Below are 24,799 nucleotides of genomic sequence, written 5' to 3'. Positions count from 1 at the left end.
AGGGCCTGGTGTCACGAGAGTGTTTCATCAAGACGGGGACAGGGCCAAAAATATCCTGTTTGGGGCCAGGGAACCTGAGCAGATTTTGATTACGTACTTGATCTCAGTCGTTCCTTCTGGGAGGCTCGATTTGATCTGGAACCTGCCTCTTTGTCTATTTGGGTGGTCCATAGTATCCTCCAACAACCTCTTTCAAATGAATCCACTTTCTTCCTCTCAGCTTTCTTCTTTAACCAACATTCACACCTGTGCCCAGTCATGGGGAAAACTACGGCATGAAGGAGCCTGACCTTTGTTGCCAGTGACGCATCTTTGCCCTTAAGGATCTTTTCTAGCTCCTTCATGGCCAACCTTCCCCATCTTCGTCCCCGTCTGATTTCTTGAGCACCATCTTCCTTTAGCTTGACGATGGAGCCAAGGACTAGAAAACTTTTAACACTTTTTTCATGGTCAGCCTTTTGTTGTTGTTGTTGTTGTTAGGTGTAAAGTCGTGTCCAACCCATCGCGACCCCATGGACAATGACCCTCCAGGCCATCGTGTCTTCTGCCATTCCCCGGAGTCCATTTAAGTTTGCACCGACTGCTTCAGTGACTCCATCCAGCCACCTCATTCTCTGTCGTCCCCTTCTTCTTTTGCCCTCGATCGCTCCCAGCATTAGTCTCTTCTCCAGGGAGTCCTTCCTTCTCATGAGGTGGCCAAAGTATTTGAGTTTCATCTTCAGGATCTGGCCTTCTAAGGAGCAGGCAGGACTGATCTCCTCTAGGACTGACCGGTTTGTTCGCCTTGCAGTCCAAGGGACTCGCAAGAGTCTTCTCCAGCACCAGAGTTCAAAAGCCTCAATTCTTTGACGCTCGGCCTTCCTTATGTTCCAACTTTCACAGCCATACATTGCAACTGGGAATACCATAGCCTTGACTAGACGCACTTTTGTTGGCAGGGTGATGTCTCTGCTTTTTAGGATGCTGTCTAGATTTGCCATAGCTTTCCTCCCCAGGAGCAAGCGTCTTTTAATTTCTTTGCTGCAGTCCCCATCTGCAGTGATCTTGGAGCCCAGGAAAATAAAATCTGTCACTATCTCCATTTCTTCCCCATCTATTTGCCAGGATTTGAGAGGGCCGGATGCCATGATCTTTGTTTTCTTGATGTTGAGTTTCAAGCCAACTTTTGCACTCTCCTCCTTCACCCGCATCAACAGGCTCTTTAGTTCCTCTTCACTTTCTGCCATTAGAGTGGTATAATCTGCATATCTGAGGTTGTTGATATTTCTCCCTGCAATCTTGATCCCAATTTGTGACTCATCTAACCCCGCCTTTCTCATGATGTGCTCCTCATACAAGTTAAATAAGCAAGGCGACAGTATACAGCCTTGCCGTACTCCTTTCTCAATTTTGAACCAATCAGTGATTCCATGTTCAGTTCTCACTGTTGCTTCTTGATCTGCATATAAATTTCTCAAGAGACAAATAAGATGCTCTGGTATTCCCATCTCTTTAACAACTTGCCACAATTTGTTGTGCTCCACACAATCAAAGGCTTTAGCATAGTCAATGAAGCAGAAGTAGAACAGTTCTTACTGTTGCTTCTTGACCTGCATATACAGTATTTGCTGGCGTATAAGACTACTTTCCCCCCCCCCCAAAAAACATGCCTCCAAGCGGGGGGGTCGTTTTATACGTCGGGTGCACTTCAGTTGGGATAGACCATAGTGGCCCATAGTACTGTATTTTGAGTGGAAATGTTGGGGGGTCGTCTTATACGCCCAGTCCTCTTATACGCCGGCAAATACGGGTAACTTTCTCAAGAGACAGATAAGATGCTCTGGGATTCCTTTAACAACTTGCCACAATTTGTTGTGCTCCACACAATCAAAGGCTTTAGCATAGTCAATTAAGCAGAAGTAGACGTTCTTCTGGAACTCCCTAGCTTTCTCCATGATCCAGCGTATGTGTCAGACGTTGAAAGAACTCACAACTAGCTTCTTAATAATAAGAAAACTTTATTGAGAAGCACTACATACATCTAGACTGGCGAAATCAAATCTGGCTTGAGGGCAGATTTGCTTCTTCTTATCAATACAATTCTCCCGCCCAAAACTTGAAAGTTCCCAAGGGAGGGGAGAGGGAGAGAAGAGACACTTGCAATTAAAAACAGTGATACATTCTCATGGCCTTGACTGTCTTCCACGGTTGATAGCGAAACCAGGCCCAGCCGAGAGGCCCCAGCAAGCGATAAGGGTTACAACAACATACATTTCACTTTCTACTTGTTAGCATGATTACAGGGCCTGGAGCAACCAGGCGCCAAGCAATATAACTGTCATGGAAGAACTCAGGCTAATTTATGGCAGGGTTTCTAACAATCCTGACAGTATGTTGGCAATTTGATCTCTAGTTCCTCTGCCTCTTTGAAAACCTGCCTGTACTTCTGGAAGTTCTCGGTCCACATATTGCTGGAGCCCTCCTTGTAAGATTTTGAGCATGACTTTGCTAGCATGAGAAATGAATGTGATGGTGCGGTAGTTTGAACATTCTTTGGCATTGCCTTTCTTTGGGATTGGAATTTATACTGACCTTTTCCAATCCTGTGGCCACTATTGAGTTTTCCAAATTTGCTGGCATATTGAGTGTAGCACTTTTACTGCATCGTCCTTTAAGATTTTGAATAGTTCAACTGGAATGCTGTCACCACCACTAGCTTTATTGTTGCTCAGATTTCCTAAGGCCCATTTGACTTCACATTCCAGGATGTCTGGCTCCAGGTCAGTGACTATCCCATTGTGGTTATCAGGGATGTTAAGCTCGCTCTTGTATAGTTCTTCTGTATAATTTTGCCACCTTTTAAAAATCTCTTCTACTTCTGTGAGATCCCTACCATTCTGGTCCTTTATCATACCCATCTTTGCATGAAACGTTCTCTTCATATCTCCAATTTTCTTGAAAAGATCTCTGGTCCTCCCCATTCTATTGTTTTCTTCTATTTGTTTGCACTGTTCATTTAAGAGGCATTCTTATCTCTTCTAGCTTTTCTCTGGAATTCTGCATTCAGTTGGGTGCATCTTTCTCTTTCTCCCTTGCCTTTCACTTCCCTTCTCTCCTTAGCTATTTGTAAAGCTTCCTCAGACAGCCATTTTGATTTCTTGCATTTCTTTTTCTTTGGGATGGTTTTAGTTGCTACCTCTTGTACAATGTTGCGAACCTCCGTCCATAGTTCTTCAGGCACTCTGTCTATCAGATCTAATTCCTTAAATCTATTTGTCACCTCTACTGTATATCCATCAGGGATATGATTTAGTTCATACCTGAGTGGCCTAGTGCTTTTCCCTAGTCTCTTTAATTTAAGCCTAAATTTTGCAACAAGAAGCTGATGATCTGAACCACAGTTGGCTCCTGGTCTTGACAATCGGCTCCTGGTCTCAACGTCTACACTGAATTGCTGGGAGAGATCTCGGAGGGATTTGGTCTTCTGAGCAGGAGGCCTCTGCCACCACGGTCTGGATACCCCCCAGGCCTGTTTCTCCTCAACAGCTGAATCGAGTTGGTCTGAGGAAGCCCTGAAAAGGTGTTTGGAGAAGGCCAATGGGAGGGACAAGGGCTGATAGCCGGAAGCTCCGCCCTGACAAATCCAAGGTGGCCAATCTGGGAGGGTGTGGCTCCTGCCAGAAGGAGCAGGTACTTCATAGCTTGGAGGTGTTACAGGATCCTGGCATGTGGGTGGAGGCTCCGGTCTCCTGCTTGCCACCTTTCCTCAGCCTCAGCAGTTGTTCGAAAAATGTGATCTGGCGACAGTGATCCAGGCCGCAGTCCCATCCCAATTAGATCTGTAACGTGCGCTCTATATGGGGCTGTCTTTGAGAAGGGTCGGAAATGTCTCTTGTCCCCAGATGTGGCCTGACTACTGCCAGGGTCTGGATATAGGGAATCTCCCCTCCCCCGCACTGAAAGATCTGTTTGGGGCTGCAATTGAACAGCTGGGTCTTGTCTCAAGGCCCCAAATATCCTGGAGTTGAACCACCTCCTTCTGGTACCGTCCAGCCTGCCATCGTCAGCCCCGTGAAGATCCCATGTTCAGCTTTGTTGTGTTTTCTGTGAGGTGAGTGGTGACCAGTGGTGGCACCTTATCTTTGAGGCTTGCTTGGTGCCCATCTTACTGCCATTTGATTTTAGCCAGATTTCTAATTTGGGGGGGGGGATCTGTGTGCTTGCTTCCAGCCTGGTTTACAGTCTTCTGCCTCTCATGTCAAGCTGTGGGATTTTATTTTTTATTGGCTGGAGGCCCTTCGTTTCCCTTCCAGGATGGCACTGACTTGGGGCACTTTCACACATGCCGAATAATTCGCTTTCATTCCACTTTCGGGGCATTTTGCAAAAGGGTTCTACTGTATGAAAGGGCCAAGTCCATTTGCAAATGACCAATAAATTGAAAATAAATAAATAAATGATCTCCTGGACCTGGGCTTGCATAGCATGAATTTCACTCCATGCTGAATCCAGTTGTTTGAGATGTACAAAAGTTCATTCCTTCCTCTAAGGAACATTCACAAGAGTTTTCATTGCTTTGCCCTTGGATCAGCTTTGTCAGATGAGTGGGGCTGAGAGAGAATGCAGCTGGAAAACACTCAGAACAGTTTTGCTTCAGCAAGATTTCAAACACAGGTCTGGTTGGTCTGTGCCTGATAATGCAACTGCTGAACATCATCATGGCTTTGACCTCACTAGCTGAGAGAGGGGACTATCCCCTTAAAAGGGGATTATACAGATTCATGGGAGGTGGGGCTATCAGTGGCCACTAGCCCTGGAGACAGACGGGAACCTCCCCTTTCAGAGGCACTAACCCTCTGGATCCCAGAGCCAGGAGGCAACATCAAGGAAAGAGCTGGGCCTCTCTGCCCCATTGCTGGCTGTCCAAAGGAACCGGTTGGCTGCTGTGTGAGATGGGGTGCTGGACCAGATGAACCATTGGCCTCCTGCTCTTAGGGTCTCTTAAATCAGCCTGGCTGAACCCCCTCCCCTACGTGGAGCTACTCAGAGCAAGACTCAGGTTCTTACCTTTCTAACCACATTCCATCAAATACCTGGCCTCTCCTGCGTCTTTTATCACCCACAGCTTCCAGTGCTTGCCTCCAGATGAAGAACAGTTAGTAAGACTGCTAGCGCTCTCTCTCTCTCTCTCTCTCTCTCTCTCTTTGCAAACCGTTTTATTGAGCCTTTCTGGTTTGCAGCAATGGTGCGCAAACGCCTTGAAATAAAGCCGTTTGGGGTGTGAACTCCTCCTCTGTGCCCTGTCCAGAGTGCTGGTAGGGCTGAGTCAATCTGCAGCTCAAAAGCGCATTTTGGCTGTCAGGCTTCTGTTCAGGCAGCCCAATGGCGTCCGGGCCGTTTGGCTAGCCCCTGTCCTCTCTCGCAAGCATCCTTTGTCTATAGGGAGCTGTAGGTTGACCAAGTGTTACTGGCTGCTTGTGTAATGTGGAAATGGGTCTCTTAATTCATTCAGCCCGGAGCTCAACGGCCAAGCCAGCTCTGATGCTTTTAACATTAACTCTGATGCTTTTAACAACTGGGCCAGAGAAGCATTCAGCACTGATGGCCCAAAGGGGAAACTCTGCTGCACAAAGAGGGTGTGCTGGCTCTGAGCTGGCCTCTGCGAGGCACTTCCTGAACCTTGTCTTCATTCAGATGAATTTATTCACCTGTTTTATTTCCTTGATGTATAACCTCCACCCTTTCCTTAATCAACGTGTGTGCACACACAAGCACATATTTTCTCCGTCTCTTGGAGTGGACCAGAGCACTGGGGGAAGGAGAGGGCGAAAATGGGGGAAACAGTGGCTGGTAGCAGGCTACTGTAGGGTTAAACTCTAGGGTTAACTTCTAGATCTGAGAAGTCAAGAAGGAAAAGGTTTGGGAAAGACCATGTCAAATCCTTTTGCTTACTCTCATCTGACACTAGCAAGTGAGGACAGGAGGCTGCGGGGGGGGGGATAATTCAGAGGGTACTTTGACGATAATAAAATAAAACCCTTTACAAAACCCTTTTCGAGCTTTGTCTCTGTCAGCTGGTGAAGTGGAGGCAGAAGATTGTGTGTCAGTACAACTAATGCATTTCTGTGAGCTGTATTGTGCTTGATGAACCCAGCAGTGACAAGTGTCTGTTGTGCAGCTGATAGAATAAGAAGATTGTGGCTCCAGCCTGTCCTGAAATGATCTTTCTCCATCAGCTATTGGCAGAGGAATTGTCTTCTGTGCCAGCTGACACTGAGACAAGATGGCCCTTGGAAACGTGACCAGGGAATTCGTACCGTGGCCAAAGCGACTGGCCTTCACATGGGAGAACATGCCGGAAGATACTTTTCAATATTATTATAAACTAGAAATAGAGCCTGCTGTAACTTTAAGACGGCGGGCGCTAGCGGGGTGCCGGAGTGTCATGGCGCAGTGGGGACGGTTCGGAGGCCGGGCGGTGAGCGGGCAGTGAAGTGGCGGCGAGTGGGCGCCACCGGGTCGCGGCCTACCTGTTATGGGAACGTCAGGGGCGGGCTGTAGGGAGCTTTCAGCGTCGGAGGGCAGGAGGCAGTCAGCGGGCGCAGGTCCTCCGGGGCGGGCGGGCGAGGTTCGGCCGGCATGTGGGCAGGGTGGGCCTCGTAGATGCTGGAGGACGGGTCAGCGGCGGCATTGTTATGGTGGTGCGGCGGGCGGGAGTGGGGAGGCAGCTGGGGCAGCAGCGGGTGCTCCCGGCCGCGGCCGGCCTCTTGGAGGCATCGGCAAGTGCGGGGCGGCAGCAGGCGGCTGCAGAGCGACGGGCACGGGCGCTGGGGCGGCTACATGCGGAGGGCGGCAGGGAGCTGGCTGGTGGGCGGCGGGTGAAGGAATGGCGGCGGTGAGGCTGCCGCGAGCGCAGTCGATGGGGGGCAGATCGGGAGGCGCTTTGCGCCTGCCGATTGGGCCCTCCGATTGTCAGTCATCGGCACCCTTCCTCATCACGGACAGGGCCCTCCTTTGGTGCCCTTAACCAGTTAAAGATGATCCAGATGAAGTGGTGGAGGAGCCACTCATTAAATTTGCTGGTGATACCAAATTCAACAGGGATAAGCGTAGATAGAGTTCTACACCTGCATAATGAAAAGGAAAAGCATAAATACTTGATGGGGGTCAGCTGGGTATCTGAAGAAATGTGCAGGCACATGAAAGCTTATACCCAGAATAAATGGGGGACACACTTCTGGGTAGCTCTGTGTGTCAATTTCCTGCATTCCTGTAGGCGACCCTGTAGGTCCCTTCCAACTCTCTGTGGTTATATGAACAAGATCTTGGAGGACAGAGCAGTCAGTGTTATGCAGTGGCAAAAAAGGCTAATATTAACATAATAATAATAATAATATGTATTAATAATAATATTATCAACAGGGGCATAATATACAAATCACATTATATTATAGTTGCACTGTGCACTGCATTGGTCAGGCTACACTTGGAGTTCTGTGTGCGGTTCTGGAGGCCACATTTCAAAAAAGATGTGGACAGAATGGAATGGGTACAGAAGAGAGTGACAAGGATAATCCAGGGCCTGGAGACCAAGCCCTTAGAGGAACAGCTGAGGCATTGAGGAATGTTTAATCTGGAGAAGAGGCGGTTGGGAGGGGACAGCTCTTTTGAAGTATTTGAAAGGCAGTTACTTTTAGAGGTAGTCAGGGAGCTGTAACAAGTGAGATATGCCACCTGTAGATACTAAGAACATTTGGCAAGAGATCTTAGACAGAGGTAGTTCTAGAAATTAATAAAAACAAATCAAAATGGTTCCTAACAACATACATACCATATATACTCACATATAAGCTGAGTTTTTCAGCCCTTTTTTTAAGCAGAAAAAGTCACCATCGGCTTATATGCAGGTATTAAAAAAAAACAGCTTCCAGACAAGACTGGAGGGTGGGGGTGGGAGACAAGTATACTTGCCTGAACAAGCAGAGGTAGGAACAGCAGAGACGCAGCAAGCCTGGGAGGGAAAGAGCAGTCTCCGCCTCCCCCCCTCCCTGCCTTAATGAGGCTAGCACAAGGCTAGCATGTGTTGCAGGAAGCTCTGAAGCCTCTGTCTCAGAGGGAGAGCAGAGAGCAGAAGGAGGAAACACCCACAGAGGAAGGAATAAGGGCAAGAGGGGTCGGAGGGAGGAGGAGGGTGGGAAAAAAATGGAAAAAAAACCTGCCCAAAACGGGGGAGGGGAGGAAAGGAGAAAAAGCCGCTATCCAAATACCACCCTCAGCTTATATGTGTCAATAAGTTTTTCCAGCATTTTGTGGTGTAATTAGGTGTCCCAGCTTATATGCGGGTCAGCTTACATGCGGGTAAATACGGTACATACAATTTAATCTAGATCAGGCATACAGAGGAAATAAAGAGATGATTGGGTATGAAAAGGGAAGAATTTGGGTCAATTAAGGCATACTTTACCACCTGACATATTAAGAGGGAGGGTCCCAGAAGAAACAGCCTGTCTAGCAATCTGGGTCTCTCATAAGGTAGAGCCCAATATGAAAACAGAGAACACTTGTCTCTGCTCTCTTTTTATAGCAAATTTGTCCCTTCAGCCTAGGGCAGGGATATCTAAAACAAAGCCTTGTGATCAGGAAGGCAATGGCAAAGTAATGGAGGTTCATTAATGAGCGGACTAGATTTTGATAAAGGTAACTTTGGAGCTAGCGCAATACTTCAGTTGAGTCCTTGGGAGTGGACTTAGTTTGCATTCTGGTTGGGTGGGGGAGTCCAGATATGGACTCTCTGTATATGGGATTTTGATGTTATTAAAGACAGAAAGAAGCTGCTAGAAGATTTATTTTAACCAGGAAGAGACATTAAGGTGAAACAATACAGAATAGTGCATTAGATCTGCCACTGGTCCAGCTGTTGTTCCACTCTTAGTTAGAGTTGTGCTTGAGTGGGGACAAATATTCTACCCTGCCTTTCTGTGCAAATGATTGCATTACCCCCATGACAGCAGGAGACCTCTTGTTGAGGATCTTGACTTCACATAGTGAAGTCTCACATTAGTCAGAGTGGTTCAGCAGGGGAATGGGCTGCCTAAGGAAGGTGGTGAGCTCCCCCTCACTGGCTGTCTTTAAACAGTAACAGGACGAATACTTGTCAGGAATGCTTTAGGCTGGTCTTGCATTGAGCAGCGGGTTGGACTAGATGGCCCCTGTGAAAATAGTCTGTTATGGAAGGCCGAGAGGCAACAACATTAGTAAGGACAGCCCAATTTTCCCCCAGAGAATATAACTGCTTGTCTTCCCCTCCCTCTCTTTTTAGCAAAATGGCAGACGATACCAGTAAGCCAGCCAAACCAACCAACAAAACCCCCCCGAAGTCTCCAGCTGATTCCGCCAGAGAGAAAGTGGCCAAGCGGTTGTCCTGTGACTCAAACAGTTCTCTCGAGGGGGCCGCCGGCCACGAGCTCAGCGCGCTTGAGGAGGCCTTCAAGAAGTTCGCCATCCATGGGGACACACGAGCCACGGGGAAGGAGATGCATGGGAAAAACTGGTCCAAGTTGTGTAAGGACTGCCACGTAATCGACGGCAAGAACGTGACTCTCACGGATGTGGACATTGTCTTCAGCAAGATCAAGTAATTGTATTGCCTGCACACACCCCCCCCCCGGTCGCTTAAATTGCTGTGAATTGCTTTGTAAGTAATAACTAGTTGGACAGGTAGAAGAAGAGCTGGTTCTTATATGCCGCTTTTCCCTACCCGAAGGTGTCTCAAAGCGGCTTCCAATCGCCTTCCCTTTCCTTTCCCCACAACAGACACCCTGTGAGGTGGGTGAGGCTGAGAGAGCCCTGAGATTACTGAAGAAGAAGAAGAGTTGGTTCTTATAGGCCACTTTTCTCTACCCGAAGGAGTCTCCAAGCGGCTTCCAGTCACCTTCCCTTTTCTCTCCCCACAACAGACACCCTGTGAGGGAGGGGAGGCTGAAAGAGCCCTGATATTCCTGCCTGATCGAACTCCCAGCCTCATGGGCAGACAACTTCAGACTGCATTTCTGCTGCCTTACCACTCTGCGCCACAAGAGGCTCTCCAGTATATACATGAAGCTCCAGGGTCAGCTCTTGCAGCAGAAGGAATGGTAGTCCTGTGGTGGGGGATGGGGCTGTACATGAAGGAGGCTGGGTGGGGGGAATCACTTTCCATCATGCTCAGTCCCATAAGTCCCCCCTCCCTGTAGATGAAAAGCTCCTTAATAGGAGGGAGTTGGACCAGAATCCTTTTCCCCAGGCGCCTGTTTTGAAGAGGAGCTCTTATGAATGTGTGAAGCTGCTTTTCACTGTTAAGAAGGAACTCCCTCTTCTACTTAATTTTGAAACGGGTTTTCATCTGGTTTCTTGATAGCCCTGGAAGGGTTTACCAAATGGGTGGGAATTAATTTTAAATATATATTTTAAAATTTGTTAAAAATTTATTGAGTGAGATGACCACATTAGTCAACCCGCCCACCTCCTCCCAAACTGGCCAATGATGGGCCTGGAGGAAATGGGAAGGGGAGAGCTCTTGGGTGGGCGTATCCACAGCTCTGCTTCCCAGCCCTGTTCTGCAGGATCGCACCACCACTTCTGGGGTTTTTCAAACCTGAGGAATGTTTCAGGCGTTTCTCAGTGGTAAAAAAGTTGAGAGAGGCTGGTATAAGTCAAAGAGGCGCAGGGGATGAGTTTGGTGTACTGGAGAAATATTACAATGCGAACTGAGGCAGAAACAGCATAAAGATTTGGGCAAATATAGATTTATTTTCTGTGGACCAACAAGAAGCTTTCCTATTATTTGATTTCTTTCTCTTTTTAGCCCATCTTTTCCTGCCTCGAGATCTTTGCTGAGCTTTTCTGTCAGTAAAAAGTCCATTGATATGAGATTTTGCAGGATGCTTAGCATGCAGAAGAGACTCAACTCTGTTGAGCCAGCCTGGAGCAGCCTTCTGGCTGGGTGGAAAATCCCCTGGCTAAAAATATGATCCTTGGAATCTATTTACTGATAGCAAATAGGAACAGAAAGGCCCTCTGGGCTGTGATCCAGCCTAATGAATGAGGGGTTTGCAGGATATCCGTTAGCTGCTTTTCAAATGTCTGTATTGTTTCTCCTTCTGCTGCCTCAGCTAAAGACAGCACTTAGTACTTGTAACTTTTAAAAAGATGGGGGGGCTGGTGCTCTCACTTCCTGTCTCTCTGCTGATTGGCTAGGGCTTGTGCTCTCACTTTCATCTTCTGTGTTGATTGGTTGGGGATTGTGCTTTAACTTTCTGTCTCTGTGCTGATTGGCTGGGGCTTGTGCGCTTACCTCCTGTCTGTGTGCCGATTGGCTGAGTCTTCTGCTCACACTTCATGTCTCTGTGCTCATTGGCTGGGATTTGTGCTCTGACTTCCTGCTTCAGGGCTGATTAACTGGGGCTTGTTCTGTTACTTCTTATCTCTGTGGTGATGGGCTGAGGCTTGGGGTCTCACATCCTGCCTCTTTGCTGATTGGCTGGAGCTTGTGCTTTCACTTCTTGTCCTTATGCTGACTGGCTGAGGCATCTGCTCTCACTTCCTGTCTCTGTGCTGATTGGCTTAGGTTTCTGCTTTCACTTCCTTTCTCTATGTTGATTGGCTGGGGCTTGTGCTCTCACTTCCTGCTTCCTGTCTCTGTGCTGATTGGCTTAGGTTTCTGCTTTCACTTCCTGTCTCAATGCTGATTGGGTGAACATATGCTCCCACTTCCTGTCTCAGTGCTGACTGGCTGAGCCTTGTGCTTGCAATTTGTGCTATGACTTCCTGCTTCAGTGCTGATTGACTGGGGCTTGTGGTGTCAATCTTGTCTCTGTGCTGACTGGCTGTGGGTTGTGCCCTCACTTCCTTTCTCTGTGCTGATTGGCTGAGGCTTGTGCTGTCATTTCCTGTCTCTGTGGTGATGGGCTGAGGCTTGTGGTCTCACGTCCTGTCTCTGTGCTGATTGGCTGGGGCGTGTGTCCTTACATTCTGTCTGTGTGCTGATTGGCTGGGACTTGTGCTCTCATTTCCTATCTCTTTGCTGATTGGCTGGAGCTTATGCTGTCACTTCCTGTCCTTCTGCTCAGTGGTCCCCAACCTTTTCCTGCCTCGGGGACCGGTCAACGCTTGACAATTTTACTGAGGCCCGGGGGGGGTAGTCTTTTGCTGAGGGACGTTGCTGCCGCCTGAGCCCCTGCTCCGCTTGCTTTCCCGCTGGCGCCCCTGACTTCCCGCCGTGAGCAGGGGGGTGCTGCCAGCAGCAGCTGTGCAGTGCCACACCGAGGGGGAGCCCCAGCCATGGCGGCCGTTAGAGAGCACCAAAGGTGAGCCAGTGGCAGAGTGGCAGGGCAGCCCCTGAGGCAGCAGCTGGGGAGGAGGAGCCACGGCCCAGTACAGACTGATCTACGGACCGGTCCCGGTCCCCGGACCGGGGGTTGGGGACCACTGCTTCTGCTGATTGACTGGCACTTGTGCTCTCACTTCCTGTCTCAGTGCTGAATGGCTGAGTCTTGTGCTTGCAAATCATGTCTCAGTGCTCATTGGCTGGGGCTTGTGTTCTGACTTCCTGCTTCAGTGCTGATTGACTGAGGCTTGTGCTCTCACATCTTCTCTCTGTGCTCATTGGCTGGGGCTTGTGTTCTGACTTCCTGGTTCAGTGCTGATTGGCTGGGGCTTCTGCTCTAACTTCTTGTCTCTGTTCTGAATGACTGAGGATTGTACTCATTTTCTGATTGGGTGAGGCTTGTGCTCTCACTTTCTGTCTCTGTGCTGGTTGGCTGAACCTTGTTCTCTCACTTCCTGTCACCCAGCTATACATAATGGGCTTTAGATATGAGTGCATTATTTAATACTAGCTTCAAATCCCATTTAAAATAAATGGGCTTTGAAAGGGGCCATGAAGGAGGGTGAGGGGTGAGGTGAAGGGGCCGTAGGCTGGGCTGCCCTGCTCAGGGGGCAGACCAGCAGGCGGTGAGCGAAGATGTCCAGGTGGAGGTGGTGTTTGGGGGGGTGGAAGTGCCGGCGCAGTTCGGGCTCGTCCCGGTGGAAGGAGCGTGCTCCACGGGGAGGACGAGGCAGGCCAAAAGGAGGGAGGCGGGGGGGGGGGCGGGGAGAGGGGCTCCCGGGGCTCCTCGGCAGGCACGACAAGGTGGCAGGAGATGCTAGGCGCCGGGTTTAGCATGCCAGGTAGGGCCGTGGCAGGAATCCATCCCCGGGCCCGGCCTTCTCTGTCCTCCATTGTGCTCCTCCAACCCCGCAAAGCAGCGGCCTTGAGTGTCTGGGGGCAACTGCCTGCAATGGTGGCAGAGAGCCCCCGGGTGGCTGGGTGGGCGGGAGTGGGAGTGGCCAGCCCAAGTGACGGCCCAATTGGGCCACGCTTTGTGCGTCCCGATTGGGCCCTCACTCTGCCCACCTACGCCTTAGCCTTTTATGTAACTACGACCCGCTGTTACAGATTACTGACCACTGAGGAAGACCCAATAGGGTCAAAATGCATTTGGTCTGTTCATGTGCAATTAGATCTTTAAATTTTTCAAATGTTGTTTTTACTTTGTTTTTAACCTAATATTGGTGCACTTTAATAAATAATTATTAAAATCCTGTGACAATCCTGGCAACTCCAGAATATGAAATTTGACCCTGAGACGGGAGAGAAAAGAAGGAGTCAGCTGGGATTTGTAAAGTGAGATACAAAATAACACCAGAGAAGCCTCACTTGACCAGGCCAGTGGCCCATCCGGGTCAACACTGTGTGGGAGTCACACAGGGACCAAGACCCAGGAGCCATCAGGAGGTCCACCAGCAGGGCCAAGACTCCAGAAGCCCCCCCCCCCACTGTGCCTCCCCCAAGTACCAAGAATGCAGAGCATCCCTGCCCCAGACAACCTGTGACTATTCGTTAGGTAGTTAGGCAAGAGAGAAAATGCTGATAACGGGAAAGGTTGGAAAAGATAAGGTCTATTGTTGTGTTTTTCTTTGTCAGTTTTTGACTGTTCCAGTATTGGAGGTTGAAGGAGAAGCAGATAAATATTATGAATACTCTGTGATTATTAAAATAAAATGAAATGTATTGTTGTTTTATAAATATTGTGACCTTAACCATTCTTCACCTCAGAGCAGTAGTTTCAGGGAAACACTCTTGCCCTGTGATCCCAGTCCCCAGAAAGGGGGAGTGGAAAGGTGAGAATTGGAAACGTGTATTTTAGCCTCTTGCAGCCAACAAGCCCTTGTGCTTTATGGACTGTTTTGTTTATTGAGAATAAACTGAGACACCAGAAAGGGGGGTTAAATGCTTGAAGATCGTGGTGGCAGTACAGTTTAGTTTCTTGGTACCGAGGCTAGGGGCCTTTGGCTGAGGAGATTTGAGAAGTGCCAAGAGAGGAAGGAATTACAGATCTGAAATGATGTAGAGAAGTAAGGTAGGGAAATAAGAGGATGGGAAGGAAGGACCAAACAAGCCACAGTCAGCCACTGTAAGGGGCAGGTGCGCCTCATCTCGCCTTGGGCACCTTGGCAATCACCAGAGTCTGAGGCTGCTCTAAGAGAGCTGGGTACCAGACCTGACTAGAAGGCGTTAAGTGTGACTTTTGAAAATTCACCTGAAAACCCAGTGCAACACAAAGGTTCAGGGTGAGTAAGATGTGAGACTCCAACAGGGTGGCCGAAGGGACAACCAGGAGCCAATCCACCAGGTACGGGAAAATTATTATACCTTGCGTGCATAAATGTGACACTACCACTGCCATGCACTTGGTGAGTACCCTCAGTGCAGTGGCTAAGCCAAAGGATAACTGGAAAACCTGAGAATTCTTGCGGAAGCGCAAGAAATGCCTATGTGACTCGTGGATAGAAATGTGAAAATAGGCATCTTTCAGATCCAGGACCACAAATCAATCCCCGGGAGAAAGGAATTCCATAATGGATGGCAGGGAGACCATACCGAAACGTTGAACTACGAAGAATTTATTTAACTGCCTCAAATCCAAAATAGGACGGGATCCCCCAACCTTTTTATCAACTAGGAAAAATCTGGAAAAGAATCCAGATTGTGCGAGGCCTCCAATGACCTCAACCACGGCACCTTTGGCCAACAATTCTGCAACCTGGACCTCCAGTTCAGGGAAGGAATTAACTACAGAAGAACTATACAAGAGCGAGCTTAACATTCCTGATAACCACGATGGGGTACACACTTACCTGGAGCCAGACATCCTGGAATGTGAAGTCAAATGGGCCTTAAGAAGTCTGAGCATCCATAAAGCTAGTGGAGGTGACAACATTTCAGTTGAACTATTCAAAATCTTACAAGATGATGCAGTAAAAGAGCTACACTCAATATGCCAGCAAATTTAGAAACTCAACAGTGGCCACAGGATTGGAAAAGGTCAGTTTACATTCCAATCCCAAAGAAGGGCAATGCCAAAGAATGTTCAAACTACCGCACCATTGCACTCATTTCTCATGCTAGAAAAGCTATCCTCAAAATCCTACAAGCTAGAAATTCAATGACGTTTGCTCCTAGGGAGGAAAGCTATGGCAAATCTAGACAGCATCCTAAAAAGCAGAGACATCTCCCTGCCAACTAAAGTGCATCTAGTCAAGGCTATCGTCTTCCCAGTTGCAATGTATGGCTGTGAAAGTTGGACCATAAAGAAGGCCGAGCGTCAAAGAACTGAGGCTTTTGAACTCTGGTGCTGGAGAAGAGTCTTTTTGGCCTTGGACTACAAGGCGAACAAACTGGTCAGTCCTAGAGGAGATCGGCCCTGACTGCTCCTTAGAAGGCCAGATCCTGAAGATGAAACTCAAATACTTTGGCCACCTCATGAGAAGGAAGGACTCCCTGGAGAAGAGCCTAATGCTGGGAGCGATCGAGGCCAAAAGAAGAAGGGGACGACAGAGAATGAGGTGGCTGGATGGAGTCACTGAAGCAGTAGGTGCAGATTTAAATGGACTCCGGGGAATGGTAGAGGACAGGAAGGCCGGGAGGATCATTGTCCATGGGGTCGCGATGAGTCGGACACGACTTCGCACCTAAAAACAATAACAACATAAGGTTGGTCCCATTGGCTCACAAACAGGTGACTCTTCATAGGGTGCCTGTGGTGCTGTGTACCATCTCGCTGGAACCGAGCGTGGTTGAGGAGAGTGGCTGGGGACCAAGGGGGACGGAGACAAAGTTTGTTGCGTTAACGGGACCGTGGATGGAACCGATGATTGAATGGCAGCAGCCGAAGCAGAAGCCTGAACCGCAGGCAGCACTTCCGATGGAACCGACGAGGTCGATGGAACCGAAGACTGAGCTGCCGTTCCATAATCCAAACGGGAGGAACGGGGCTGAGACGGAACTGAAGAGGAAGACAGAACCGTAGACTGAGTTGCCGTTTCGTAGTCCGAGTGGGTGGGACTTATGTTTTTTGGCCTTCTGAGCGAGAGGCTCTGAAGATGCAGCCGCAGTGGCTGAAACCGTAATGGCCCCGGACTGTGCTAGGAGCCAGGGACGGACCCGACGGAGTAGACGGAGCCATCTTTCTTTTCTCCACTCGGGTTACAGTGATTGCTGGGATGGACCTAGTAGAGTGGACCGAAGCCAAGTCGAGAGCATGGGCGGGAGCGGAGGAAGGTTCAGAGGTTGGCTTGGAAGGGGCTGGGGACTTCGGGCCTTGAAGGCAGTTTTGAGTCTGGCCAAGCGGTCTGAACTTGCCTTGGGTGTGAACCGTTGGCAGATTCTACATGCTCCCATGTTGGGCGCCTTGCTGTGGCACAGAAGATTGTCTGCGGTATGTTAACCCCGCAGCGGGAACACTTTTTGAAGAGCGCCTTAGACACCATAACCGAAGAAAGCGACTATTCCCAGCGGCGCCTAAGAAGGAACTGAGGTATGAGGGGCCGCTCCATTCGGGTCACGTGTGCGTTCCGGCGGGAAACCACACGCATGTGCAGCGTATCGGAACAGGCTACCGGGCTAAAGCTTGAAAAACATGTTCCACGGCAGGCATGCCCCTGCACAGTCCCAATGTGGGGCTGCACATCAAGACCGACAATGAACTAATGGCCCCTTTGTCTTTCACAAGCTGTGCTCCCCTTTGAAGTTTGGCCATGTGCCCTTCACTTTAAGACAACACACATCTCTCTGTCTCAGTATGACACATTCTCATTAGGAAGTCCTTACATCTTAATTGGGCTATCCCAACTCCTTTACAATCCATTGATCTGCCACTGTTAATTTTTGCTTTTTACTTTCATACAAGGTTATAAATTTCTCTTGATTCCTGCTCATATGTGCCGCTGATCCCAAATCTAGGTACCAAATATGGCTTTGATAAACATTCCGGGAGACAACAAGGCATTTAAAATCTCTATCTGGCTTTTTGTTTGAATTATCGTCTTGGCTCTTTCTTTAGGTTTCACAGCAGCCTGCTTTTGTTCTCCAAATTTGCCACTGAACGTGTCCCTCCTTGCCGCTGCAGTAACAGCTTACCCTTTTGTTATTTACATTAAGGGCTCATTGCAACTCATTCTTTACTGATGCCTTCTCAAATAATTCACTCTTATACAATTCTTCCAACATGCAAATAACTAAAGTTCTATCCTCTTTGGCTTCTATCTGAGATACATGTTTATATGACTCTGGAAGGCTTATCAAAATAATTACTTTTAAATCCTCATCATCAATGTTCTTTCCAGAGCTACACAATTATTTTGTGATGGTAAGTATTTCGTCAATATGGGCTCTCAACTTTCCCTCTTCTTGCATACGAATGGAGTAAAGCCGTTTAGTCAAATACAGTCTGCTTTTCAAAGAGACACTGACATAAAGATTTTCATGTTCCTGAAGCATCTCTTTGGCTGTTTGCATATCTAAAACCCTCAACAAGTCCCAATCAGAAATGCATCTAATTACCAGCCCACACGCTTTTGCATTTTGATTGCCCCACGTTTTATGGCCTCCAGCATCAGTCTCTGGCAGGTGGTCTTTATCAATCCCCAGAATCATAGAATAATAGAATAATAGAGTTGGAACGAACCTCCTGGGTCATCTAGTCCAACCCCCTGCACTATGCAAGACACTCACAACCCTATCGCTCATCCACTGTAACCTGCCACCCCCTTAAGCCTTCACAGAATCAGCCTCTCTATCTGATGGCTATCCAGCCTCTGTTTAAAAATTTCCAAAGATGGAGAACCTACTACCTCCCGAGGAAGCCTGTTGCACCGAGAAATGCTCTAACTGTCAGGAACTTCTTCCAGATGTTGAGACGGAATTTCTTTTGAATTAATTTCATCCCATTGGTTCTGGTTTGTCCCTCTGGGGCAAGAGAGAACAACTCTGCTCCATCCTGTATATGGCAGCCTTTTAAATACTTGAAGATCCCCTTTTATCTCCTTTATCCTAAAATACAGCGTGTGCATATCTACAACTTATTTACCCTGCTAATAAAATCCCCCTGTTCAATCATCAGGGCTTTTATCCTTACTTTCCAAAGAATGTAGTTGTTCTCTGTGAGTTTTTTGATCAAGCGGCTGTGCTCTGCTCCACAGGTGTTTGCCATCTTGGTCCTTTGTTCTGCCCCACTCTGACTGAACCCTGGGCAATCTCCTATCTTTATCTAATTAGCATCGTGCTCTGGGCCCATAACCCTTTTATTAGCAGGGTAAATAAGTCATAGATATGCACAGTTGTATTTTAGGATAAAGGAGATAAAAGGATTTATTTATGGAACGACATACTGTGATCGTGCAGAGGAGAGTTAGGGACAGGTGTCTGCCTACATGGCTACCTAAGAAAATGGATATTGCCCTAAGAGTAGCAATCTAGGGACAGATAAGAAAGCACACTTAATAGGTAGAAAGGTCCTGAACTCTCTGACAGTCTTCTTGCTGCCTTCTTCAGGGTCTTCCTCTCTTCTTATCTTTGTACACCAGACATTGTCTATTCCAACAGCAATATGGAAAGCTGGGCCCAACTCTCCCAAGAATGTTGGTAAGGGACTTGAAACGCTTACATTTGCATTGTTTATTGGGGTCAACAACTGCTCGGGGGAATTGGATACCGCAGATATGCCCGAAGCCCTGTTGCTCACTGCTGGGAGTGATAAGAATAGAACATTAGCTATGGAAGTTTTTTCGAGAGGGGGAGGTGCCTTCTGCTTTCAAAGACTGTCCGTTGTGGCAGTCACTGAAAAATTCGTCCCTAAAGTTTCTAATCGTTATTTGACTGATCCCCCCCCCCATCCCAGATGTTGCCGTTAACATTGGCACGTTGCTAGGGCCCCAGGCCGGCTGGAATGACATCATGCCTTGGATCTCAGTCACGCATTTATTTAGATAGATGTCTCCATAGAAACATTTGTTTGTATGTTCCCCCCCCCCCTTGATGTTCCAAGTGTTATATTTTAAATGTGGTGGATTGCAGTCGAAGACTACCGCTAGCATTCGGAGCAGCTATAAATATACACGTCCCTTTACACAGCCCGAATTGAAATAATTGGGAGAAGGAATCTGCCCGAAGAAGACCTTTAAAAAAAAAGTTGTTCCCAGTGAGAAAGAGAGCGCCCTCAGTGCTACATGCTTCCATGAAGTGGTACCCGTGTGTTTATAGCCACATCCGTTTAAATTGCCCAGCAGTTGCTCCCACTGCAGATATCCCCCGGGTCTTTCAGGAAAACTTCCCACCTGAGGCCAGCCATTCCTCTTGACAGCTGCCTCCATAAAACTCTGGCAAAGATGATTCTCTCTCTCTCTCTCTCTCTCTCTCTCTCTCTCTCTCTCTCTGTGTGTGTGTGTGTGTGTGTGTGTGTGTGTGTGAGAAAGAGATCCTCCTCTGCTCCTTCTCTCTTGTGCACCATTTGCAACTTCAGACGCCTGCAAGGAGCCCGCAGCGCACAACCAGTGTTCATTTGAAACCTCTCTGAGATGAGACTGAAGTTTATGGCGCTGGTTAACTGTTTGGTCCTTGGTATGATGGCCGGAGGTTTTGGAAGTGGTAACAGGACTAAATCTCTATCTGACTCCCGCTGAGAGGTGCATTAGTCAGTTAATCATGTGGCTTGCGAATGAATTAATGGACGAACTCTCAGTGAAAGCTATCCCTGCAGTTTTAGTACAAGTGCATTTCGGAAAGAGCCTGTAAATTAAATGTTCCATAAAAGCTAAGGCTGGAAGGAAAAAGTTGAAAATGGTAGATCTATTGCAATGCCATTTCAGCAAGGTTATATCAAATATACATCTGAAGTACTTTGTCTGTTCTGGCTGCTCCAGATAGGATACTGGAGAACTATAGAAAAGACTAAGGGATTCAGGGGCTTGAAGAAGTTCCTTGCAAGGAAAAGCTAAAATATTTGGGAGTCTTTCATTCATACAGGTAAAAAAGACAGGGATCAGGGACTTGTGGAGGTTTAACAAACCATGAATGGTGTTGAAAAACTGGAATAGGGAGAATTTTGTGCCTTCTTCCGCAACCCAGCTACTCAAGGTCACCCAGGGCATCGTGTGGGAAAGTAGGCGGTTTCTGGTAACCACTTGCATGGTATGAATGGCCACTTTTTAATGCCCTAGTGCTGAACAGGGCAGCAAAGAGAGAGGTGAACGAACACAGTGTGTCTCCAGAGACAGTTTGCCTTGCGCGCCAAATACTAAGCAGATGGCCTTTTTCAGGATTTGTATTCTCTGCTGTTTTGTGTCTGGGACATTTGGGTACGTTGACCTGAGACGGGGAATGTTACGCAGCTGTTCATGCCATCCAGAGCTGTTTTGTGTGTGCAGAACTCCGTTTGGAATGAGGATGGGAGACAGGCGCTGCTTCTTCTGTGGCTGGCCTTTTCTGTGCCGGCAAGGACAGCGGCTTCCCCCCCCCCCCCAGCGTAAGTGGCCCAGGGGAAGGACTCCCCGTTGCAGGCCAGGCGGACATTTAAGGGCCAACAGCGCAGGGGGTCTGCGGTTAGGAACTCTTGTGGCTCTTTTGTTCTGTAGGGCAAAACCAGTTGTCAAACTGGGTCCACTGTGGCAGGGTGAAGCGGGCGATTTGTCCAATCAGTGGCCTCTGACTGCAGCTGTCCCCTCCCCTCCTGCCACATTAAGGCAAATGGGGGCGGAGACTGAGGTAGGGAAAACCAGCATTGGTTTAATCTCCCACTTTGCAGTTTCAGTTCAAACGCCCAGGCTGCTTTTGTCCCTTTCCCAGAAAAGTAAGAAATGTTGATCAGTCATTGGTACCCTGGCCTGGGTGGCTCAGTTGGGCCAATCTCATCAGATCTCAGATGCTGAGCAGGCAGTCTTAAAGCAAAGTCTTGATGCTCTCAGGAAGGTGACCAGATTTTAACACTGGTAAAGCGGGACACCATTGACCGGGTTAAAAATTTGGTCTATATGGAGCAACAAAAAGTGTCATAGAACACAAAAATACTATTATATATATTTTTAATTTCAACATCAGTACAATTTGCCAGGTACCCCCAGATGTCCCTCCAAAAGTGGGACAATCTGGTCTCAAAGCAGCAGAGATTTGTTGATGGGTGAACTGGGATTTTGATAATGAAATTCTGATGGGCCATTTAGGGGTATCTGGGGTCAGTGAATGACTTTGGCCAAGGCCTCAGGGTTTGCAATCAGGTTGGGGGAGGTAGAGTCAGGCATGAGGGCTTTCTGTTAATGGGAGGTTATTAAAGACAGTTATTAAAGACAGAAGGAAGTTGCTAGAAGATTTTATTTTTACCAAGAAGAAATAATAGAGGATAGTTAACTAGATCTGGCATTGGTCCAGGTGCGGTCTCCTTCTTTATCTTGGTGATGCTCGCGTGGACCATTTACGCACTGGAGGTTTTATGCCGGGCTGCAGGCTGGAGTTTTAGTTGTGGCAGGTTGCCCCACCTCTTCCTGCACCCAAAAGGGGGAGCATTTGGCCTGGTGCACCTCATCCACCCCCAATTTGTGTTCCTGCATAAACGGCCGTGGAGATGAACGTACTGGCCTGACTCCTATGCAAATTACTGCATCACTCCTGTGTCTTCAGACCTCTTCCTGAGGAACCTGATCTCACATGGAGTCTGCTTGTTGGTGTGTTTCGGTGCAACTTTTGTGGCCTTTTTCTCACCAATACGGTTTTCAGTTTTCTTAAAATAAGATTTCTTCATAATAATGAATGGTCCTGTGTCCTTCAAGAAAATTGTTTGGTTTGGAATAAACCGTGCATGTACGGACTGGAACCCTCGTAGCAATCCTTCTTGACACACTGCCATACAGGGCTGAGATTTAAATGTTACACTTCATTACTTCTCCCCTGGCTCTGTCTTCCAATGACCTAAATATTTGTGCTGGTTTGACTGGCTGCTATCGAGTGTTACAAACCTCTCAAAAATCCACTATGACTCTTTCCGTGAAATCCCATTTCAGTAGCCTCAAAGACCCGGGGAATAACATTTCTGCACAAAAATCTGGATTTTACGGAATAGATCAGAATAAATCTTCAAAATATGTGGACCCCACCCCCGTGGCAGGCAGTTCGTAGTTATCCAATAAGGAACCTCAAGATTTGAGTCTGCCCTCCATCTGCACTAGCATCCTCATAGATACGCATTAACTCCACCTGTTCCTCTACTTGCCTCCCTCCTAACCCCCTCTCCATGCTGTTTTTTTTAGTTTGAACATGATCACGTTACAACACAAGTTTGCACTCATGATAGCCTGCGCTTCTAGGGAATGCTCCTGAATGTTACCCAGTGTAGTTTTGTTTTCTGCCCAATATTTCTCCCCTGCTTTCCCCTCAGACTTCCTGCCACCAGGACTGCTTGCTGCTTAAGAGACACATCCAGGAGCAGTGTGCTTTCCCTTTCAGCTGTACAGGACCCCCCCCCCCCCGCCCTCTATTAGCGGGAATGTGTCTTTCCCATGATCTAACTATCAGAGGACCACCAGCTCACCCTTCCAGCCCCATAAGGGTCCCAGCCTCTCTTGCCCATCTGCCTCTCCTCCACAGCAATAATTTATTAATTCTGCCTTGTAATGGGGCAAACAGTCTGTGCATACTTGGACTCCAGCGACAAGTTGAAGCACAATGTAAGACTGAGGGAGGCTGGCATTGCCAAAGGATCCCAAATTGAATGTTATAATCCGAGATGGTTCTTCTTAGAGATTTTGCAAGGACTTTGTTGTAATGGGATTCTTGTTTCTGGACTGATGAATGGTTGGAAAATTCCCTCTAATATTCGTTGTCAAAAAGGAACGCTTGTCTCCTTGTTGGCTGTTTCCCTCCTATGCTATTTATATCATTTCATTTTTCCACATTTGCTGATGGTGTCCGATGTTAAGATCTAAATGTAGCACAGACATGTAGTTTTCTGGATTAGGACCTTTTGTTAGAAAGCAGACCCATTGGGCTGAAGACAAAGTTATGCTGTTTGCTTCTTGCAGAGGAAACGGGGCATCTCTGTGCTGCCTTGCAGACAGCTTTGGTACCATCCAGTTGTCCTTATTTTATTCTACTTATCAATTTACCAAATTTTAGAAACCAGTAAGGGAATTGTTTTTGCAGGCAATGATGGCCTTTCTTAGTCTTTGGTAGTTCAGATACGAGGGATTGCAAAATTATAGCTCTCTGAAGCCAGAAAATAATAATAGTAAATTCATGCCTTGCACTGATAAGGGATCAGACAGTAACACATTGTACTCTTGGTAATTTCGTTCAATTGCTGACTTGCACTGTGCTTAACAATGGTGGGAAACAGGCTTGTTTAAAGAAATGCTAACTTTGTGTATACTTCCCCATAAACACAAGGAGCCACATGGTAACAGCCAGAGAGGCAGTGCATGGGTGCTTTCAGACTGATGGGAATGCTCAACAATCCCTCCCTGGAGGGCCTGAGAGACTCCTTGAGGGCAGAACGGTGGGACCCATGCTCCCTGGCAGATATCTCCTAGCACAAGGGGGAAATTTGAGCAGACAAAGACCAATTATGCACTGGGAACTTCACTGCCCCAGCTCCCATGCAGGAGCACAAATTTGGGGCAGATGAGGTCACACCGGGGCAAATGCTCACCCGTGTGGGTACAGGAACAGGTGGGGCAACCTGTCACAACTAAAACTACAGCCTTCAGCCCGGCATGAAACCTCCAGTGCGTAAATGGTCAAAGTGTCATATCGGAGGGGTTGTGTGAAGAGGGCAGTAGGCATGATTGTGAAAGCATGGAAAGAGCTTGGTGGGGCCCTTGCTGTGTCTGCATTCCCAGTCCAAGAGTAAATCCGGGAGACTGAGGGGGAGGGGCTGTGGCTCAGTGGTAGAGCATCTGTTCAGCACCTCCAAGGTCGCAGGTTCATTCCCCTGCATCTCCATTTAAAAGGCCTTGACCTGAGACCTTGGAGAGCTGCTGCCATTCTGAGTGGGTGACTGAGCTTCATGGGTTTGACCTGCTGGGTAGCTGTACTGGGCCTGGGTGGACAGCATTAGCCTCGAGGGATCATGCGCCTTGCCCCCATAACTATGAGGTGGACTTGTCAGGTATGGAATGTGGCTCTGGTAATGCCACCTGTGTTTCCTGCTGGGATTCTGTAGGATTGGAGCTGTGGCTTATTTGTTTAATTCGGAGAGAGTTGCCAGAGGAAGTTGGGGTTTTATTTGTTTTTCACCTTGGTGCAGAGCTCGAAGCACTGCATGAAGACATGCTGTCCTGGGGAAGATGACTGTGAAAAAAATTGCTTCCACAAATAAAAGTTGGTTTATGTGTGTCCCTCAAAGAGCTTTAAGATCTGCAGACCAAAATCTGTTCAGGAGATGAAATGTTCTGTGGGGCTCTGATTCCACTGGGTAGA

At 48.0% G+C, this 24,799-nt stretch overlaps 1 protein-coding gene across 1 annotated transcript in view; it reads left to right on the top strand.

The window, feature by feature from the left end:
• TPPP (tubulin polymerization promoting protein) overlaps positions 1–24,799 on the top strand; it is a 46,855-nt gene that overhangs the window by 5,551 nt on the left and 16,505 nt on the right. Inside the window, exon 2 of the mRNA XM_077303614.1 lies at positions 9,299–9,613. Coding sequence (XP_077159729.1) covers positions 9,303–9,613 — 311 coding nt within the window. The 5' untranslated portion in view covers positions 9,299–9,302. The remainder of the gene's footprint in view (positions 1–9,298; positions 9,614–24,799) is intronic.

The sequence above is a fragment of the Paroedura picta genome, chromosome 11 (genome assembly GCF_049243985.1).
Source record: "Paroedura picta isolate Pp20150507F chromosome 11, Ppicta_v3.0, whole genome shotgun sequence".
NCBI classification, from domain to species: Eukaryota; Metazoa; Chordata; class Lepidosauria; order Squamata; family Gekkonidae; genus Paroedura; species Paroedura picta.
This window is presented reverse-complemented; position numbering and strand designations above follow the sequence as displayed.